Consider the following 20,339-nt stretch of genomic DNA (forward strand, 5'->3'; position numbering starts at 1 on the left):
AGGAATAGGCTTCCACACACACAACCCAAATAATAATAATAATAATAATAATAATAATAATAATAATAATAATAATAATAATAATAATAATAATAATAATAATATTCGAAATTCGAATTTGGACGTTTTACAACAATAATTAAAAATAGTTGCTCAATAATGATCGCTTAGCATTGCTGATCTCAAAGTGTATCGTACTTCAAAATTTGAAGAAATTTTACAATGCCTCTTCCATTACCTCGTATTTCATATCTTTTCCTGTCAATCAAAGGAAATATAATTTTCGAGACAAGTAAAAACCTTAAAAAGAAGTCTTAAACTCATCTAATCATGCTATTACATACAAACTCGAGTGTAACAACAACACGGTCTGCTAAACATTTCACAACTCAACGATTATGTACCTATTCATAAACAAATTCCAAATTTTGCTAACATTGACAGCCATAGAAAACACACAAGTACAAATTCTTAAGCAATTGTAACAATCCACAAGGAAAAAAATTCAAACAAAATAACATCTTCATCAAACATAAACAACAAGCCCCATAGAGAGAAACAGTAAAAAGTAAAAAAACACAGTTCCCACAATATTAAAAAAAAAAAAAAAAAAAAACCCATATTTGATGTTTAAATTAGCAGCTTCTTTTCTATATAGAATGAACATCAAAACCGCAGCTTTAACTAATGCTTCTACAAATTTCAATATGCAACATGAAAACAAACTTTTCTTTATAAATTTACATAATTTTTAATCAATTTGTTAATTGAATTACAATCAGCTTCATATTGACCAAAAGGGTACACCCAATTTTTTCAAAGCCACAAAAAAAAAAAAAAAAAACACCCTAATTTCATAAGAATCTAACATATAGATGCAAAAGATCTAAGCTTTACAGATCAAAAGTTTAGAGAGAGAGAATATACCTTAGGAGCTTTAGAGAGAGAGAGAGAGAGAGAGAGAGAGAGAGAGTTTTGTATTTGTATGAACTCTTTGTTTCTCTCCTCTGAGATTTTTGATGTTGTAGAGAAAGATAAAAAAAGAAAAGAAAAGTTAAACTATATATTTGGTCCCTAACTTTTACGCTATATGTCAATATGGTCCATAATCTTTCAAATGTATCAATTTGACCCATAACCTTTTGTTATGGGATCAAAATGGTCCATGATGTCAAATAATTGATGGAAAATGATAATGTGGCTAACAGCCAAAAAAAAAAAAATGTTTATTGACACATTGACTGCCAACTGTAGTAACATTCAATATAACCTTAAATGAAAAAAAAAATAATAATAATAATAAGTGAGTAACACAGCATGTGAGGGAAAATTTGGGATCAAAATCCCTAACTCACGACTGCAGAACAAATCGTTAGGGATTTTAGGTAAGGACCCAAGCCATGATGGTAACACTCTAGGAAAGGAGTTCAATCCAAAGTAGACAACTTCCAACTGGCCTAAACAAGCCAACTCGTTGGGCAAGGAGCCATGAAAATTGCTGTTTTTGAAGGATGAATGAGGGAGGAATGGTAGGTTTCCCGCTTGTGGAGCAATAGTTCCTGTAAGACCCATGTGAGAAAGGTTCAAGGTAGTGACTCTAAGGTGTTTGGCACCGTAAGAGATCCCGATCTAGTTGCAATTGGAGGTAGAGGTAGACCGATTGCTTGTCATGGTTTTGTATGGGTCATCTGTAATATGGCCTTTGAGAGCAAGAAGAGCTGATTTGTCAGTGGTGATGCTAATTTTTACTGTCACAGTTAAGCTAGCCATAAAATGGTGCAACAGCAACAACACAAAAAATAAGAAAAAGGCAAGAATCTCCATGAGTTTCTATTTGTAGGTAGGTAGAGATTTGAGGCTAGCTATATGAACAAAACAAGTGTGGTTGAAAGATAAGAATTATATAAATGGAGATATCAACTTTTTGATTCTAAATTTTTCCTCATGTGCTATGTTAATCACTTATTTGATTGTTTTTAAAAAAAAAAAAAAATTTAATTTAAGGTTATGTTGACATGTTAGCATATGTAGCGGTTAACGTAGCAATAAATTTTTTTTTTTGCTGTTAGCCACGTCAACATTTTTCATTTACCACTTAACATCAGGGACCATTTTGATACAATATCAAAAAGTTAAGAACTAAATTAACATATTTAAAAAGTTAGGGACTATACTAACATATAGTGTAAAAATTAGGGACTAAATATTCCGTTTAAGACTCAATTTTTATGGTTGGGATCTTCTTGTTCTATAAGGAATGGGAATTGCTATCGCTGGAGATGTGAGGCTCTTGCCTGCCTCTTTTTGATTGGTCACTCTCTCACTACCAAAAGCGCTTTTTTATTGATGTGGAAATGGCTTTTTTGCTTGGGAAGGGAAATTTACGACGGCAGTGAGATTGATAGTTTTACTGTGCTGTGATTGGTGTGGAATTGTGGTGTTGTGTTTGAGTGGGGGCCACACGTGTGTGAGTTGTTGAGACGCTAGAGCACAAGGGCCAAATCTTGTCCAACATTTGGTTCCCCTCGTGGTAAAGCCTTAAGTCAATATGGCTCATAGTATGGGTTTTGATTTTTTCATTGGGAGTGTGTCGTAACTCTTTATATCCTACCGATAAGTTGTTCATCTAACTCATTAGCGGCTATGATGTGAGGTATTAGCTAATGATTAGCGTGTTATTATTATCACACTTCGATAAGAAAGTTACATTAGTTGCCTCCTTTATCTTTTTATTTTTATTTTTTTAATACCAAAAAAAAGTTGTCACTTTAGCTTAAGGATTTATTGTGCAAAATGTTGTTACTGTGTTTGTGCAAATACTGGTAGTTGTGGTATGTTAAAAGAGGAAAAAAATTACAAAAAAGACTTTCCTAATCAATTATAAGTTGTAAGTAGTTATTGATTCTAATTTTAATCCACTATAAAAATGATTATTTTACCCACTAATAATTGTCGGTAACAAATTGCTATATATTCTTTATCCTAAAATAGATGTGATTTCCTATGCTAAAAGGAAGTATTATATTTATGATATTTTTACAATATTTTTCTAACAGATTATTGGTGATAAATTATTACCAGTTCTGATTTTAACTCATACCTAAAATTATTCTTTTATCTACTCGTGTCAATAACAATCTGCTATTTATTCTCTAAACTAAAATAGAAAGTAAATTTATTTGCAAGATAAATCGAATGTAATTGGCTGATGAGAATTTTATTGTAATTTGTAGGGTCCCCTTTGAGGTTACCGCCTGATCTAATATGTCCGTTTCTGATGCTCTGATGGCTGATGTTTGCGTTAAAAAGGAACACGTCGGTCAATCAACGCGTCTAGTGACGTGTGGGTCGTTCATGCTGGCTTATCAAATTAGCTGACAACGACGTCGTTCTGCTGTCCACGCTCTAACGTGGCCAATATCTTGGATCCATATAGGGATGGCCATGGGTAGGGTATGGGTGTACCCGATCCATACCCGACCCGAAAAGCTTACCCATGGATACCCGAATATCAATTAGGGATGGCAATTTAAATCCGACCCGCGGATACCCGGTCTAACCCGACCCTAATGGGCAGGGTTTTACCCGGTCCGATAAAGAATAGGGTCGGGTATGGATTTAAAAAAAAAAAACCCGAAGCGGGTCCGGGTTTTATCAAAAAAATCCAAACCCGACCCGGATAAAAACCCGGTTAAATACCCGGTATATGAAATTACTAAACTATCCCTTATATATATATATATATATATATATATATATATATATATATATATTTTTTTTTTTTTTCTGATTTTGTATGGGAAACCCTAAGTCTCTACTCTCTACTCTCTCACACTCACACCAGCCGCCTCTCACACTCACAGCCCTGCGCCCCTGCCCTCTCGCCTCTCTCACACTCACAGCCAGCCGCCCTCTTGCCTTAGCACACAGCCCTCTCGCCTCAGCCCGCAGGCCGCAGCTCTCGCCTCGCCTCGCCTCGCGGCCTCGCCTCGCCTCGCCTCGCGGCCTCGCCTCGCCTCGCTTCGCCGCCTCGCCTCGCCTCGCCTCGCGGCCTCGCCTCGCCTCGCTTCGCCGCCTCGCCTCGCCTTGCCTCAGCACAGATTTGAGGTAATGATTGTTTTTGCCTTTTGAAAAGCTTAGCTGGGTTTGATTTGGTTTTGTTCAATTTTGTCATGTTTTGGTTTGTGATTATTGTTTATGATCTGGTTGTGGTTGTTGGGGGAATTTTTTCAGAACAGGGAAAAAAGATTGGATTTTGGAATTGGGTTTTGAATATTTATTTTATAGTTTTGATCCGATTAGCTTTTTGGGTTTCATTTGGACTTGTTTTGATTTGGGAGTGATTGAATTTTAATTTTGACGTGTCTTTGTTGAGAAAATCATAGATATAAATGCGATTTATTAATTAAAAGATTTGATATTAAGTTTCAATTCATCACAATAATTTTTAATGTTTGGCTGCTGGACATGGCATCAATATATGTTTGTTTGATGTGATTATTGGCATTGTATTTTGCTATGTTGACGAATTAACTTCAGGCATCAAAATATATGTTTGTTTGGCTGTTGGACATGGCATCAAAATATTTATATGTTTGTTTGCTGATAGATTTGATATATGTTTGTTTGATGTGATTATTGGCATTGTATTTTTAATGTTTGGCTGCTGGACATGGCATCAAAATATTTATTTTCTTCTATCAGCAAAGAAAATGAAACCGAGAATATACCAATCAATTAGCAACTCCATGTCCCTTAAAATATCCTAAACATATTCGAAAAACAGCCAATTTCTTAAAATATCCTAACCGATAATTTTTTGCTTACTGATCCCAATTGATAATTATATCATATAATTACACTGCTACACATATGACCCTATAAAAAATCACTTCAAAATTATTAGTCTATCAAGTAATTCATGTCACATGATTTTGTGTTTGTTGTGAATGCAGAGCCTAAAACGGAGATGGAAAACACAAACAAATCTAGTTCTTCCTCGCCGAGCGGCTCTCCCTTGAGGAACAAATATAGTTCTTCCTCGCCAAGCGGCTCTCCCTTGAGAACCGAACGTTTTCCTTTGTCAGCTATGCGGCCTTCTTCACCATTTTCACGTTCACCCTCACCATTGTCGCCTGGCAGCTCACCCTCAGGATCACCATCACCTTTATGCCCATTAAACAACGAGTACGCGTTTGGAATTTGTAGTTAATTATGTTTAATTATATTTGGGTTGATAGAATTTGTGAATCTGTGTATTTATGAATTTGTGCGTATTAATCAATGAGTATGTCACATAATAAATTTAAGTATATTTGTTGTGATTCTAATTCCTAAACTTTTGAACCAATTAGGAGTCCAAAATCCCCAATGGTGGACTTAGGAGAAGACTTAGAGTTAGAGGAACAAGAAGGGGGAGGAGGAGAAGGAGAGGGAGAGGGAGAGGGAGAGCGAGAGCCTACAAATGAGGGCTTGGAGTTGGATACAACTAGAAAAAGAAAGACTACCTCAGATGTTTGGGATTATTTTACAAGGAAGAAAGTTGATGGAAAAATTAAAGCCCAATGTCATCATTGTAGCAAACTTTACTTGGGTGATTCTTGCCAAGGTACAACCCATTTACGTAATCATTTAGCAAGATGTCCACGGTTGAAGTTTAAAGATATAAGGGATATGCGACAACAAGTGTTAATTAAACAACAAAATAAGGTGGATGGAACTATGAGTTTAAATGCTTATCAATTTGATCAAGGCAAAGTGAGGAATAATCTTGCTCGTATGGTCATCCTACATGAATACCCCCTTTCAATAGTTGACCACATTGAATTTAGAGAATTTGTGGTTTCTCTTCAACCGTTGTTTAAACTTGTCACAAGAAATACTTTGAAGAGTGACATTCTTAAAATTTATGATAATGAGAGGGAGAAAGCTTTGAAGATGACGGACAAGAATGGAAGTAGGATGGCAATTACAACTGATATGTGGACTTCAAGTAACAAAAATAGAGGGTTTATGGTCATTACCGCTCATTTTATTGATCATACTTGGACGTTGCAAAGCCGGGTTTTAAGGTAATTTTTTTATCTATAAATTGAATGTTAAAGACTTTACATTTAGAATGTTTATTGAGTTATGTTATAATTATTCTTATTATTTTTTTAGGTTTGTTTATGTTCCTTCTCCACACACAAAAGATGTCCTTGTTGATGTCCTTGTTGATTGCTTTTTAGAGTGGAATATTGATAGGAAGTTGTCTACAATAACCGTTGATAATTGTAGTACTAATGATGCTATGATAAGACTTCTCTTGAATAAGCTTGATACTAGTTCTCTCATGTTGGGTGGGTCTATGTTGCATATGAGATGTGCTGCACATATTTTGAATTTAATTGTTCAAGATGGATTGTCTCTTATTGGTGATGGTATTGAAAGGATTCGTGATAGTGTGATTTATTGGACTGGATCACCAAAAAGGAGGCAAAAATTTGAAGAAAATGCACGACAATTGCGTGTTCAATGCACCAAAGAGTTAGTCTTAGATTGTAAAACTTGTTGGAATTCAACTTACTTAATGCTTTCTACTGCATTGATTTATAAAGATGTTTTTCCTCATTTGGCTAAACGTGAAACATCTTATTCTTCTTTGCCATATGATCATGATTGGGAGTTAGCTAAAGATATTTGTGGGAAGTTGGAGTTGTTTCATAGTGTGACTCGAGTTTTTTCGAATTCGTAAGTACCCCACAACTAATATGTATTTTACTTTGGTGTGTGAGTTGAAAATTGCATTGAATGAATGGAGTTTGTCTTCAAATGAGATGATAGCTACAATGGCAGAAAGCATGCTTGCTAAATTTAATTCTTAGTGGGCTAATGTTAGTGTTGTTATGGTACATTGCTGCTATCTTAGATCCAAGATATAAGATGAAGTTATTGGAGTTTTATTATCCTAACATTTATGGTGATAATTCAAATTTGGAGATTGAAAAAATAAAGAATCTTTGTTATGATTTGCTTGATGAGTATGGAGATCTAGATGAGTCCCTTGCAAATAATGAAGGAAGTTCTCATATTCCTGCAAGTAGTGCTTCAAGCCCTGCGGCTCAAATGAAGTTTAGGTTGAGTGGGTCAATGTCATGTTTTGATTTGTTTGTGAACAATAATTCAAAGAAACATGGGAGTGCTAGAATGGAATTTGATTATTTCATTGAGGAGGGAGTGTTGAAGAGAAGTGAAGATTTTGATATTTTGGGATGGTGGAAAAGTAATGGTCTCAAGTATCCTACTTTACAAAGGATTGCAAGAGATATTTTAGCCATTCCTGTCACAACTGTTGCTTCAGAATTTGCCTTTAGCACTAGTGGGAGGCTTTTAAGTCCACACTATAGTAGGCTACATCCCAAGACTATAGAGGCAATGATGTGTGCTCAGAATTGGTTATGGAGTGAAATCAACGGTTAGTAATTGTCTAATTTTTATTTATAAAATCAAAATTGTATTTTTATATTTGCTTGTTACAAATTGATGAAGTTTATTCCATTTTTTAATTCCTTCTTGTTGTAGGTTCTTCAACTATGTCTGGTGATTGTGATTTTCAAACAATTCTTGATGATAAGGAGCCTAATGAAGAGGAAGGGAGTTGTGTCACAGTTGTGGACGATTAAACATTTTGTAATAATTTAGTAGCCGTTTTAATTTCCTAGACTTGTTAGATTAATTTGTTGGTTTGTAATTATTCTAAACCATTTGCAATTTCTTAGTCTTTTTAATTTGTTGATTTGTGGAGGATAAGACATTTTGTAATTTCTAAGATTTGTGAGATTTATTTTGTAGCTTTTTAAGTAATTTATTGTCATATAAGATGATTTTGAGTGCCATATAATGATATAAATGGAGGTAAATGATTTGGCTACCATATAACAGGGCAAATTTTGGCATTTGGGCCATGTTAAATGACTTGAATGGGCTTGAATTTAGGAAAAAAAAATTTAATGGGCTTCAAATTTTTTTTTTGGTTGGGCTAAATTTGGGCCCAATAAGTTAAACGGGGCCCGCGGGGCCCGGCGGGGCGGGTCTGGGCCCCGGGAAAAAAACCCGATTATTATTCGGGCCGGGTCCGGGTTTCGGGTCTTGGCCCGCGGGTCGGGTCCGGGTATGCAAAAACCCGGCCCGAACCTGACCCGTTGCCATTCCTAATATCAATATCTATTAATATCCATACCTGAATCTTACTTGAATTATTATCCATGGATATCCATACCCTACCCGAAACCCGAAACCCCTTTTTTTTTTTTTTATGCAAATCATTTTAACTTAAAAACTAACCAATAGCTTTATCTTAAAAAATAAAAAACTAATCAATAAAAAATTAAAAAAATTTATTGATTAGTTTGTATCTACTTTTTTTTTTTTTTAGAGAGATATAGTTTCTTCCACCCTGCTCTTCTCCATTTTCTCAGTGCCATTTCATGCACTATGAACTCTAAATGAAGATTCCAACACAATGTCCATAGATAGAGCAGAGACAATACATGATATCATGAAATTCAAGCACATTAATTATTCTTTTGCAAGCCCCTTGCACAAGATAAAATTAGAGTGCATAGATATTGAACTATCCTCTGGCTTTATGCCAAAGCCAAACAAAACATGGAAGGGAAATAGATGCACATGAATGTCACTCATCATCATTTGATAAGCCACAGTAGATCAGACATTTGAAGCACCCAAGTCAATGAGACAATAATCAAAATTATTGGTTGCACAATGCACAATTTTTAATCTTCGCATGGAGCAGCCCAAAATTAGTTGTACAACATTAATGAATTTCAAGTAGTATAATTTATTCAGCAATCTAACAACTCTAATTAGCTAAGTTGTATTATACTTTTAGCAACATATAAAAGTATAATCTTATCATTCAACTCAGTGAGGATACATCAGAGAACATCTTATCATTCATCTTTAATATAGAGCAGAGAACATCTTAGCAATCTACAAAAAATACAATATAGATCAGCTCAGTAATATAATTCAGTCGGCATTCTAACAAATTTGATGAAACATTGCAAACCAAACCCATGACAGATCCTACATTCCTATATTCTGTTTATCATTAGACAAGAATCCTCAAATTACACCATTCACACACAATCGCAGCACAAGTGACCTGCAACTGAAGCATTAATCTGATATGCCAATTTGGTATAGGTAATACTTTGTAACACATTGATACCAATGGAAATCATTTTACATACTAGTCAAGGGCATTTAGTGATATAAAAGAACAAAAACCAAATCTAACACATACCCAGTTGATAAAATTCAATCAAAAACCAAATTCAATACAACAATCCCAACAGAACCCATTTTCTAAAACCAAAAACGTATAATTGTTCATTAAATACTCCTAAAGTCTAACAAAGACCCAGGAAAAAATATTTGTGCAAAATAATAAATGAAACGAAGAAATTGGGCTTGCCTGAAATTATGATTTTGGAATCAGAAACGAAGAAATTGTTCAACTGTTTGTTACGATTTTGGAATCAGAAACCCCGAGGCCTCTGAAGACGCACCCAAACCCACCTTCCCCAATCAACAACGACCTGCTCAATCGATTTTGGTCGCCGATTTTAGCTTCGAGACGCTGAACACTTGCAGAGTCGCAGATCGTTGGCTCAGGGACTCGTTGGCTCAGAAACACGGCCGAGTCAGAACAGAGAGAGAGAGAGAGTGACGGTGAGGAGAGGAGAGGCAGAGAGAGTGTCTGAGTGTGAGTGAGACTGTGAGAGAGTTTAGGGTTTTTTTTAAAAAAAAAATATGGGTCGGGTATGGATATTATTCGTACCCTACCCGAATAATTCGGGTAATATCCATACCCTACCCGATTAAGCTTTAACCATCAAAGACCGGGTATTACCCGGAACATTTGGATCGGGTAGGGTTGGATATCCATTACCCAATGGGTATGGCCATTCCTAGATCCATACATTTTTTTACTTTGTGAGGTTTGTGGAAAGAAAAACAACTCACACAATTTAGGCCCATTGGGCCATTTGGTATACAATTTTTTTTTTTCCACCTGAATAAATAAACACGAAAGATTCTAAAAAAAAAAAAAAAAATAAACACGAAAAAGAAGGAAGAAGTACAGGTAGAAACAAGGAAAAAAGTAGAGAAGTTGCCACCAACTTTTTACTAATGAGTCAACAAATTAATATTATTAAAGAAGAGTTGTGTAAAGGAAAAATTATACAACCTAAAATGAAACCTAACAACACCAGCATCAATGACCCACTCCAGCCATGACAACCATCACAACAATCCAAATCTAAGAGGTGGAGCCTATGAAATAAGGAAGAGGAGGGAGGAGGGAGAGTGCGAGAATGGATGATGATGACCAACCCCACCAACACTAGGATCGATGACAACAGTGATCCTACAACAGTGATGGTTGCAATTTGACGAGAGAGAGAGAGAGAGAGAGAGAGAGAGAGAGAGAGAGAGAGAGAGAGTAAAAAACAAGAAATCATATATATGTTGTTGTATAATATCATCTATATTGTAGCAATATGTAAAATTTGAAGAGCGGTGCATAATGAATGATTATTCATCATCTAAAATGAATTTATATTTATATTGCATAACCCAATAAGAATGCTCTTATAATAATATATACTTAAAACATTTATTTATTTATTTTAATAAAAATAATCATTCAATATGCAATTTTCACATAGTGATCCACTCATATATGGAAGATGAGTAATTTTTTGAATAGTATAAATGAAATTAAATTTGTCACTTTACATAAAAACGTCATGGGTGTAGTTGCCTTAGCTTTAATAAGGCTTCATTCGTTTGTTTGTTGTTTTTTTTTTCCTTTACTTTGTCTTCTTGTTGTTTACTTTTTATTAAAGTCTTTATCATGGTTTCTTCGTACGTTGATCACAAAAGGAAACCTAGTTATCCAATTCTCCTCTTCTACCCAATCAAAATAGGCATCAATCCTTCTTTTTCCTTGCATCTTGATTCCTTGTCTATTCTTTGCTTCGAACCAATCACATTCGCATGTATGGATTCGTGTGCAAAGTGCCATGGCATTGTTGTGGAGGACATTCCTATTGATTACCCTATAAATAATGCAAATTAGGTTGTAGTTTTCAAGAAAGTGATTTCTAGAAAATAAACACCAAAATTTGAAGTCATGGGGGAAACCAAGCTCAATGGCCAAACACCAAAATATGAAGTCATGGGGGAAACCAAGCTCAATGGCCAAACACCAAACTCTGAAGTCATGGGGAAAACCAAGCTCAATGGCCAAACACCAAACTCTGAAGTCATGGGGGAAACCAAGCTCAATGGCCAAACACCAAACTCTGAAGTCATGGAGAAAACCAAGCTCAATGGCCAAACACCAAACTCTAAAGTCATGGGGGAAACCAAGCTCAATGGCCAAACACCAAACTCTGAAGTCATGGAGAAAACCAACCTCATTGATGACCTCAGTATGTTCTATTTCCCTTTTCAAGATTATTAGTTTACTCTATTGTTTTTGTTTCTTATTTATTTAATTTAAATATTCATAATAAAAGAATATCAAGATTTTCATACTCCCTAGACCCGGTGCAAACAAGATTTTCAGACCTGGACCGAACCGGGAGGTCGGACCATGAAAATCAGGAACCGAATGGAAATCCGGTTTTTTAAGCATAGAGAACCGGACATATGTGACAATTCCGTGAACTCCTAAAACCGGGGTTGGACCACACGGTCCAACCACTTAGCAATTTTTTTTTAAATAAAAACAACTTACCACAATTTTATTCTACTTAATTAAATTATCCATCTCTTACAAAGAATAAAACAAAATTATAATTAAAATCCTTCAAAGATATTCAACTTTACTTTAAAAATTAATAATAAATTTTAATGTTTTCATGGTTATTATTTTATTTTATTAACTTTCCTATTTAATTATTAAATATATGCTTGAAAATCATTAAATTTCCCTCACATATATAGATATATTAGTCAATTTTGCTAGTTTTATAAATTTAATATCTATATTTAGGCTTTAATTAATTATTAAATTAATTATGACGTCATCACGGTTCGACCCCGGTTTGACCTCGGTTCGACCATAAAAACCTTGAACTTCTCCATTTTATGGTTCAATAAACGGTCCGGGTCTGAAAACCTTACGTGCAAACACATCAAACAAATGGATATTATTTCAAATCTTGCTCTTGAGAAAAAAAAGGGAATGATTTCTCAACTAGAGCTCTTCGTTTGTTTCAACCTCAAAATTTTCCTAGATTTTTATACATTAATTTAAAAAAAAATTTTAATACACCAATTTAAAATGTTTAATGTAGAACAAAAATCAACCTAAACACAAGCACAAGAAAAATCAAAATAAAATTATTACAAATTAAAATAATAAGCACAATAAGTGTGCTATAGAAAAAAAAAAAAAAAGAAAACCTAACAACTAAAAAGAAACTACTATCGACCTTTTTTTCCCAATAAAGAAAGAAAGGCAAAAAAAAAAAAAAAAACTATTGAAATTTGTTTTTGAGAAAATTTTAAACTTTTGAAGGCGTTTGCCCATAATTTTGAGGCATATCAGGGTTATTTGAATGTTTTGAAGAGCTACTATTTTCATCTTTTCAATATTATTTAGTTGGTGGTTTTAAGGACATTTCAATAATAGTAGAAGTTTTTAAGATATTTTGGTCTTTAAAATTTTGAGGGTATTTTTATCACATTAGATATTTCTGTTGAATTTTGGCCATTTTAGAACTTATGAGAGCATTTTGATCATTATAAAGGTTTTAGGTGAGGGTTTAAGGGTATTTTGGTCGTCTTGAAAACGTTAGGAACATTTTGAGAGTATTTTTGTTACTTTAGAAGTTTTTCTAATGTATTTTGGTCATTATAGAGGTTTTGTGTGCATTTCAATCATTATAAATGTTTTATGCAAGGTTTTGAGTATATTTTGGTCATCTTAGAAATTTTGAGGCCATTTTTATCATTTTGGAGGTTATTATATATGGGGTATTTTTTTTAAATTATTTTAAAGGTTTTATAAGATATTTCAGTCATTTTCAAGTTTTTAGGGGTATATTGATTATTTACAAATTTTTGAAGCATTTCTCAATATGGATGCTTTCATGGTGTTTTGGTTATTTTTAAGATTTCAAGATGTTCTCTTAATATATAAGAGGAGTTTTAGATTCATGAGTAAGGAAGTTATATTCGCCTAAGGTTCAAAACGTTTTAAGATCCTTTTGGCATGTAAAACATTTTCAGCATTATCAACCTTAAAGATAGTGTATTTCTTGATCACCAAAAAATTATTTTTGTTTAATCAAGTTTCTCAACTGAAATTCTGAACCACCTTAAATGTCAAAAAATGAGGAAAAATTTTCCTTTCCTTTTTGTTTGTTTGTTTGTTTGTTTGTTTTTGCTAAAATAAATGGGATCTACATTCGATTCATTTTCTTCGTAGAGTATGTCTATGCTTGTATAAATTATTAATCAAGATTTCCATCCCCTAATTTTCTTTAACATGTTTAGTTAATATAAACTTTTTAATGAAAACAGTTCAATTTGATTTAATGAATATTTTGTATATATGTATTGCACCGCATATAAATATAAATATTTATATTTGGTATGGCTCTTCCTTAATGCTATATTATCTAATATTAATATTTTAAATTATCGCCATTAGATTACAAGTTTTCATGTTTCTAAAAAAAAAATTACAAGTTTTCTTTATTATTAAAAAACATGTCAAATTTCATTTTGATTGATCAATGTTATTTACTTTTTAATAACGTATTAAATGTATAATTTCAAAGTCCAAAAAACTTTACATCTAAAATTTACAATCATGGATAGACTAAGAGGACAACAGAATAAATAATTTAAAATGTTAGAGATGTAATAAGTGGCAGCTCTAGGAGATATTTTTCAGAGTGGTCATTAAAAAACTTAAATTAATAAAAATTTAAAGAAAAATAAAACTTGAATATGTTAACATCAAAAAAAAAAAAAAAAAAACGACCAAATACATAAAGTTTTAAAATTTTCTTCACAAGTTTTCATATTTTAAAATTATTATATGATATGATAACTTTACTATCAATGTTATTATTTACATCTATTTCAATGTACACAATTAAGAAATTATTAAACTACTAATCTCTCATTTAATTACCAACATATTGACTAAACAAGTAACAATATAAACAAAATTTATTATCTTTTTGAAAAAATATATCACATAAATCCAAAAAATTTGGATAAAGACTAAATCAAGTATTAATAGACTAAATCAAGTAATAGAACCCTTTTCCCTCTTCCTTGTGTGTGTGTGTTTGTTTAAAAAAAAAGTATTAATAGTCTAACTATTTGAAAAGTGTGCATTTTTAAATAAAAAATAGCAATCTTAAAATATGTCATTTGAAAACACAATTTAAAAAATCACAATTAAACATTTGATTTGGGCCTTTAGGCTAATTTGTTTGTTTGGATAATTTTTAAAAAGTACTACGTTCACAATATTTTTGCAAAACTTACACAACAAAGCCTAGGTATTTTACTAATTCTAATTTAAACATATCACTGAAGTTATTTTTTTGTCCATTAGTAACAACTTACTACTTAAGATTTGTTACGAAAGTGTTGAGAAAATGTTGTGAACATAATATTTCTTGCAATTTTTCGGAGAGGTAGAATTTAATTTTTAATGGGCTCAAATGTTTATTTAAGGTGTTTAAGCTTTTTTTAGGTGGTCAAGTTTGTTTTAGGGGTGAGGTTTGTGTCTAGTGCCTAATTGCACTGGATCCGTTGAGATTATAACAAGTGTTCACTTTTGAACACATATCACCATCTTAATGGGTCCAGTGCACTACATGTACATGACCTAAACCTCACCCTTTTATAGGGTGGTCAACAACCTATATTAACTAAAAACTCAATTTTTAAAGGAATATTAAAAAAATATTCAAGTCAAGGTGGTCATGTGACCACTTTGAACTACACTTTGTGCCGCCCCTGGATGTAATATATCTTCAGTCATTGATTTTGTGATTATAAAACTTTTATCATTTTTTTCTTAATTTTTTCTTTTTTGTTTACAATTTATGATCAATAGTAAAATTGTTTTCTTATCTATGTGATTAATTTTATGGACAATTTGATAGGAGTCTTGGTGGCGCTGAGAATATTAATTAAGTGCAATAATGAAAATGCAAAGTGTGCCTTTGGATGAGCTTAATTCATCAATTTATTCCTTTCAAAAAACAAATTCATCAATATATTTAACTTCTTTTTTTGAGAAGAGCAATATATTTAACTTAGTTTGTTTATTTGTAAAAATTAAATTAAATCTTGAAAAATATGATATTTGAAAAGCCATACGTTCCATTTTAGGATGAAAACAATTACATGTCATATATTAAATTCATCAATATATTGTTTATTCATTTTTCAGGTTTCATTGCCCTTAATGTATTTTGTTAAATATTTCTTTGACCTATGATGATTATGCTTTAGCACTGCTTGATTGAAACTGTTGCCAAACTTGACCCATATCTCACTGCCCAATTGTTATTAGACAGTGTATTTAAATATTCCTAATGTATTGCAGCAATCAAAAGAACAAAAAGACATTTTCGTCCAGCGCATTACTTACTTAAAATACAGTCATACTCTTTACTATGTGATACTGGGGTGGAAAAGTATGACTCTGGTGTTTTTGAAGCCAGTGGACACAAATGGTGGGCTCTAATATTATTCTAATTCTTGTTTTTTCTATTCAAATATAAATGTTTACTTCTGATGTAGTCAGTTTTTTTTTGCAGGAGGTTGTCTATTTATCCAAAAGGAAACGAGAAAATGAATGGAAGTGGTCACATCTCAATTTACTTAGCAATTGTCGACACCGAAAAGTACACTCTTGGCTGGGAAATTTATGTCAGCTTCAAATTGTTCCTGTTCGATCAAATACAAGACAAGTTCTTGACCGTTCAAGGTTTGCTCTCTCATAGTTTATATATATATATACACACACATATATTCATCTTTTATGATTGTATACCGATTTTCTAAAAATCTTAAACTATTAGAAGATGGTAAATTTATTCACGTATTAGACACCTGAGTTACTATTAAGTAGGGACTGAACATGTGAAAATATAAATAGAATGTGAAGAGATCATAAGGAAAATTTAAACTCAGCACTTTTAATTCTGGTACCATGTTAAATTTTCAATTCTCTCAAAAACTAATGTAACATATCTTTTTTTGTGTGTAGATGTTGATGGGGTAATTAGAAGATTCCATGATATCAAGACTGAATGGGGCTTTCACAAATTTCTATCCCTTAAATCTTTTGAAGATCTTTCTCAAGGATATCTTGTCAATGATTGTTGCGTATTTGGTGCTGAGCTTTTTGTTCATGAACGCAATGCCAAACGGGAGTTTCTTACTATGATAAAAGAGCCCCTTAACCATACTATGCCTTGGAAGATTGAAAACTTTTCATCACTAGATAAAGTGACCTATTATTCTAAAATATTTCAAGTTGGCGATGTGAGATGGTATTAATTTTTATTATTATTTTTTGATAGGTACTATTATAAGTTGGACTTTTATTGTTGTAAAAAAAGGAAAGTTTCCTTTTTGAAACTTAGAACCTATTGTTTTTAACTCTTTTTATTGAATTCATGCAGGAAGTTACTAGTTTACCCCAAAGGAATTTATAATGGAGAATCGAAAGTGATATCTCTCTTTCTCTTTTGTTGTGATTGTATTCTACTTGAGCACAAATTTTTTGCAGAATTCAAGATGCGTATAAAAGACCAAGTTAACAATGAAAATCACGTGGAAAAAACAGGTATGTATGCTAATATGTGTGTGTGCACACACACGTGCCTCCCGTTCTCTTTCACCTTGTTTTGTTCCTGTGTAAGTTTTGTCTCAATTTTGTTTTGTTTTGGTTTATTTCTTACAGAAAAACATTGGTTCACTACCTCTTCGAATGAATGGGGTTTCTCACACTTTATGCCTCTTAAGGATCTCCAAGATGCATCGAAAGGACTTCTTATGAATGATGCTTTAATTGTAGAAGCAGAAATAATAGTTATATCTAATGTTAAGTGATTCCCTATAATGGTTGTCTAAGAAATTATAGCAAAAGCTATACTTTAAATATTGTAAAAAGACTTCTTTATCCCGGAATTGCATTTGGGGAGGTTATGGGATTATTATTATTATTGTAATTGCCAGTATGTCAATCTTAAAAAGGTTTAAATTTGTCTTCTTTATTTTGAAGCTTGTGCATGCGCTCACATGATATATATGGATGTATATCATATTATCATCAGTAAAAGGGTAAGCCAAATGTCATGCACTAACAAGCAATTTATAGGAAATTTGGTTCATTATGGCTACCAAATGTCATGCCCTAACAATTGGTTTATTATAGCCAAATGTCATGCCCTTACAATGTGGAAAAGTTGGCCTTTGGCTAGCAACAACTGAAAGTCGTCGTTGATATGCTTTAAATGTCCACTTTTTTTAATAAATTTTTATTTGTTTATTTTTTTATATCAGTAAAGACATTTGTCTTTGCTAATATCATTACAAATACTTTGCCAAGAAAAGTTTTTCAGCTTCGCCGTTAATATGCTATAGAAATTTCAAATTTTGTTGTGTAGATGGAGGATGTTTCACCACATTTGTTTTTTATTATCCAAGCTAACATTGTTGGTTTTCATTAATAAAAAATTTCCATATTTTTTCCCTCAAAAAAAAAAAAGCTTTGTCGCTAATATATTACTATCAAATTATCAATAATAACAATAAAAGCGTTGCTAATAATGATAATTTTTTCCATAGATTTATTTAAATTTTTTTATGAGAAACATGTGAATTTTGTTAAGAAGGAGAAAAATGCGTAGCATCATGGAAATATGGAGTTTTCAATACATGATGGGGTTTCCTTTAACCAAGTAACAAAAGTGTCAATCCCTTTGGTGTGGTGTGCCAAAGTGTGTGCTGGTACATTGCCGTGCTACCAAACATGCAGTATTGAGTTCTTCGGAAGTCACACAGGGTGTGGTGAGTGCCTCTAATGATGTCCTCAACAGTAGCCGGTGCTGTGAATGAGCCGGTGAGAGCACCTGAGATCAGGGCTGGCCTTGGGCTTAGGCCAATTAGGCCATTGCCTAGGGCCCCCTTACTAGAGAAGGCCCCAAATTTGGGGGCAAATTTATTATTTATTTTTTATATAAAAATATTTTTGGGAGATATTAAAACATTTTAGTATACATATTTTTTTACTATTAAGAAGGTTCAAAGAATTAAGTAATATTAGAGATAGAGGTAAGAAAATTTTAAATAGAATTAAGTAATGCTAGAGATAGAGATAAGACAAATTTAAATAAATAGGTTTTACAAATAAACGTGCTACTAATCACAAATAATTCAAATAGGAAAATGTTAAGAATACTATAAAATTTACTACATAACTTTTATTTATTTAATTATTTTTATACAAGATAAAAATTCTACTCTTGCCTAATATAAGTGTATATATGTGCGAAACTCTCTTGTAGATTTTGAAATGTCGGTCATTGGCCCCCAAGGGTGCGTGATCACTGCACCAAGGGTGCGTGATGGTCTCCATAATTTTTATAATTTGATGTGACAATGAATATGATAGATGAATTTCAACAAATTATTGAATGCATTTTTGAATGAATATTTGTAATTGGTGATATATCTTTGTAATTCTCATATTGTAAATTTTATAATATTTCTAGTATTTTTGTAAGCCTCATGTTATTAATCACATTCATTACAACACTAGTTTGTAGTAAAATTTGTTATAACTTTAACATTTTCTCAACAAAAAAAATCACATTAAAAAGTAAAAAGAATGAATTTTAAAAAAATTATTATGCAAAATGTTAGTTAAATATTATTTAAGTGATAACATAAAGACCCTATTTGAATATTTCGCCCAAGGCCTCTAAAATGCTTGGGCGGGCCCTGCCTGAGATAGTTGATGAGTTGGTCTCGAAGATAACATCCTGTAGTCTGATATCTCTAGTGAAGTGAGCTGCTTCTTCCATGGCCTTAGCTTCAGGTGCAAGAGGTCACTGCAGTAGTGGTATGCGTTTGCTCAGAGAAGCTAGCACCAAACCTTCATGGTCACGCATCACGACACCAATTCCCACAGCCTTTGTGTTTGAGAAGATAGCCGCATCCATGTTGTTCTTAGACCATGGATAATTTGGCGAGGTCCACCGTGTGTCTACACATTCCTTATGATGAGGCTTTTGGAGGTGGGCAAGCTTGCAGTCTTTAAGTATGAGTCGGGATTATTTCTCTGCTGGATTGGCGTGGGGCTCCATGCCTTGTTTTTTTTTTATTTTTTTTTCTACTGTACCACATGCACCATGCAATGGTAACAATGAGTTCAAGTAGTTCTTTCCCTGTAGCGTATGCCTCTAACATCTAGTGGCAGTCCAAATGCTTCCCAAATCTCGCGAGCCACTGTGCAGTCCCAATAGAGATGTCCACTGGTTTCCTCACTCAAGCCGCAGGCTTCACATAAGGCTTCATCTACGACCTCACGATGGCAGAGGTTTGTTTTAGTGGGTAGTATATTGCGGCTAGCCTTCCATGCAAATGTTTTGATTTTGTTTGGAAGGCTAAGACCCCAGATGGTGCTCCAGAAATGAGTATGGTCCGGCTCATTTGATGCCGTGCATGAGCTTACATGGGAGGATAGGGATAAGGCCACCTTTTACACACTGTTTATTGTGAACAAACCTCTTGGAATGTAGGCCCAAATTAGACGATCTTTGGCTCGAGTTCGGCTTCTTGGGATGGCCAAAATGGCATCGGTGTTTACTGGCAGAAAAATTTGATGTATCATGTCTTCTTGCCACTCCCCAGTACTAGTTTCTACATTTATGAGGGTGCAGACCCGTGAATCAACAGGTATTGTATGCGGTGAGAAGATGACTCGAAAGGTGCTTTGTTTTAGGAGCCACTTATCAAGCCAAATCTGGACAGAAGAGTCATCACCTACTTGCCATCTACTTCCACTCTTAACATCTTGGGCAGCCATGATGCTTTGCCATGCAAAGAAACCCAACTCCGCATGTAGAAAATCACAGTGGGGAAAGTAGCGAGCTTTGAGGACACGGTATACTAGAGAGTTGGTATTAGTTTGAAGTCTCTAGCCTTGCTTGGCGAGAAGTGGCAAGTTGAAAGCTTTTAGCTTTCGAAAACCCAATCTACCCTCATTTTTT

The 20,339-nt window shown here is 33.4% G+C and overlaps 1 protein-coding gene and 1 pseudogene across 1 annotated transcript; both read left to right on the forward strand.

Annotated features, from left to right (window-relative positions):
• Positions 1 to 4,921: 4,921 nt before the first annotated feature.
• Positions 4,922 to 7,664, forward strand: LOC142616633 (zinc finger BED domain-containing protein RICESLEEPER 2-like; annotated as a pseudogene).
• A 3,541-nt stretch (positions 7,665 to 11,205) lies between these two features.
• Positions 11,206 to 17,334, forward strand: LOC142614410 (uncharacterized). The gene is made up of 6 exons (XM_075786930.1): positions 11,206 to 11,507; positions 15,662 to 15,791; positions 15,876 to 16,045; positions 16,328 to 16,613; positions 16,746 to 16,909; positions 17,027 to 17,334. Exons 1-6 carry the CDS (start codon positions 11,207 to 11,209, stop codon positions 17,173 to 17,175), a joined length of 1,200 nt encoding a protein of 399 aa, XP_075643045.1. The 5' UTR covers position 11,206; the 3' UTR covers positions 17,176 to 17,334.
• Positions 17,335 to 20,339: the final 3,005 nt, after the last annotated feature.

Source organism: Castanea sativa, chromosome 11 (assembly GCF_040712315.1).
Source record: "Castanea sativa cultivar Marrone di Chiusa Pesio chromosome 11, ASM4071231v1".
Lineage (NCBI taxonomy): Eukaryota > Viridiplantae > Streptophyta > Magnoliopsida > Fagales > Fagaceae > Castanea > Castanea sativa.

What these genes read in the sequence shown, in the direction of transcription:
- LOC142614410 (XM_075786930.1), top strand. Translation starts at nt 11,207, where the DNA reads ATGGGGGAAACCAAGCTCAATGGCCAAACACCAAAATATGAAGTCATG. An exon ending in CAACCTCATTGATGACCTCA is followed by an intron (nt 11,508 to 15,661) that starts GTATGTTCTATT and finishes AATGTATTGCAG; the next exon opens with CAATCAAAAGAACAAAAAGA. An exon ending in CAAGTTGGCGATGTGAGATG is followed by an intron (nt 16,614 to 16,745) that starts GTATTAATTTTT and finishes GAATTCATGCAG; the next exon opens with GAAGTTACTAGTTTACCCCA.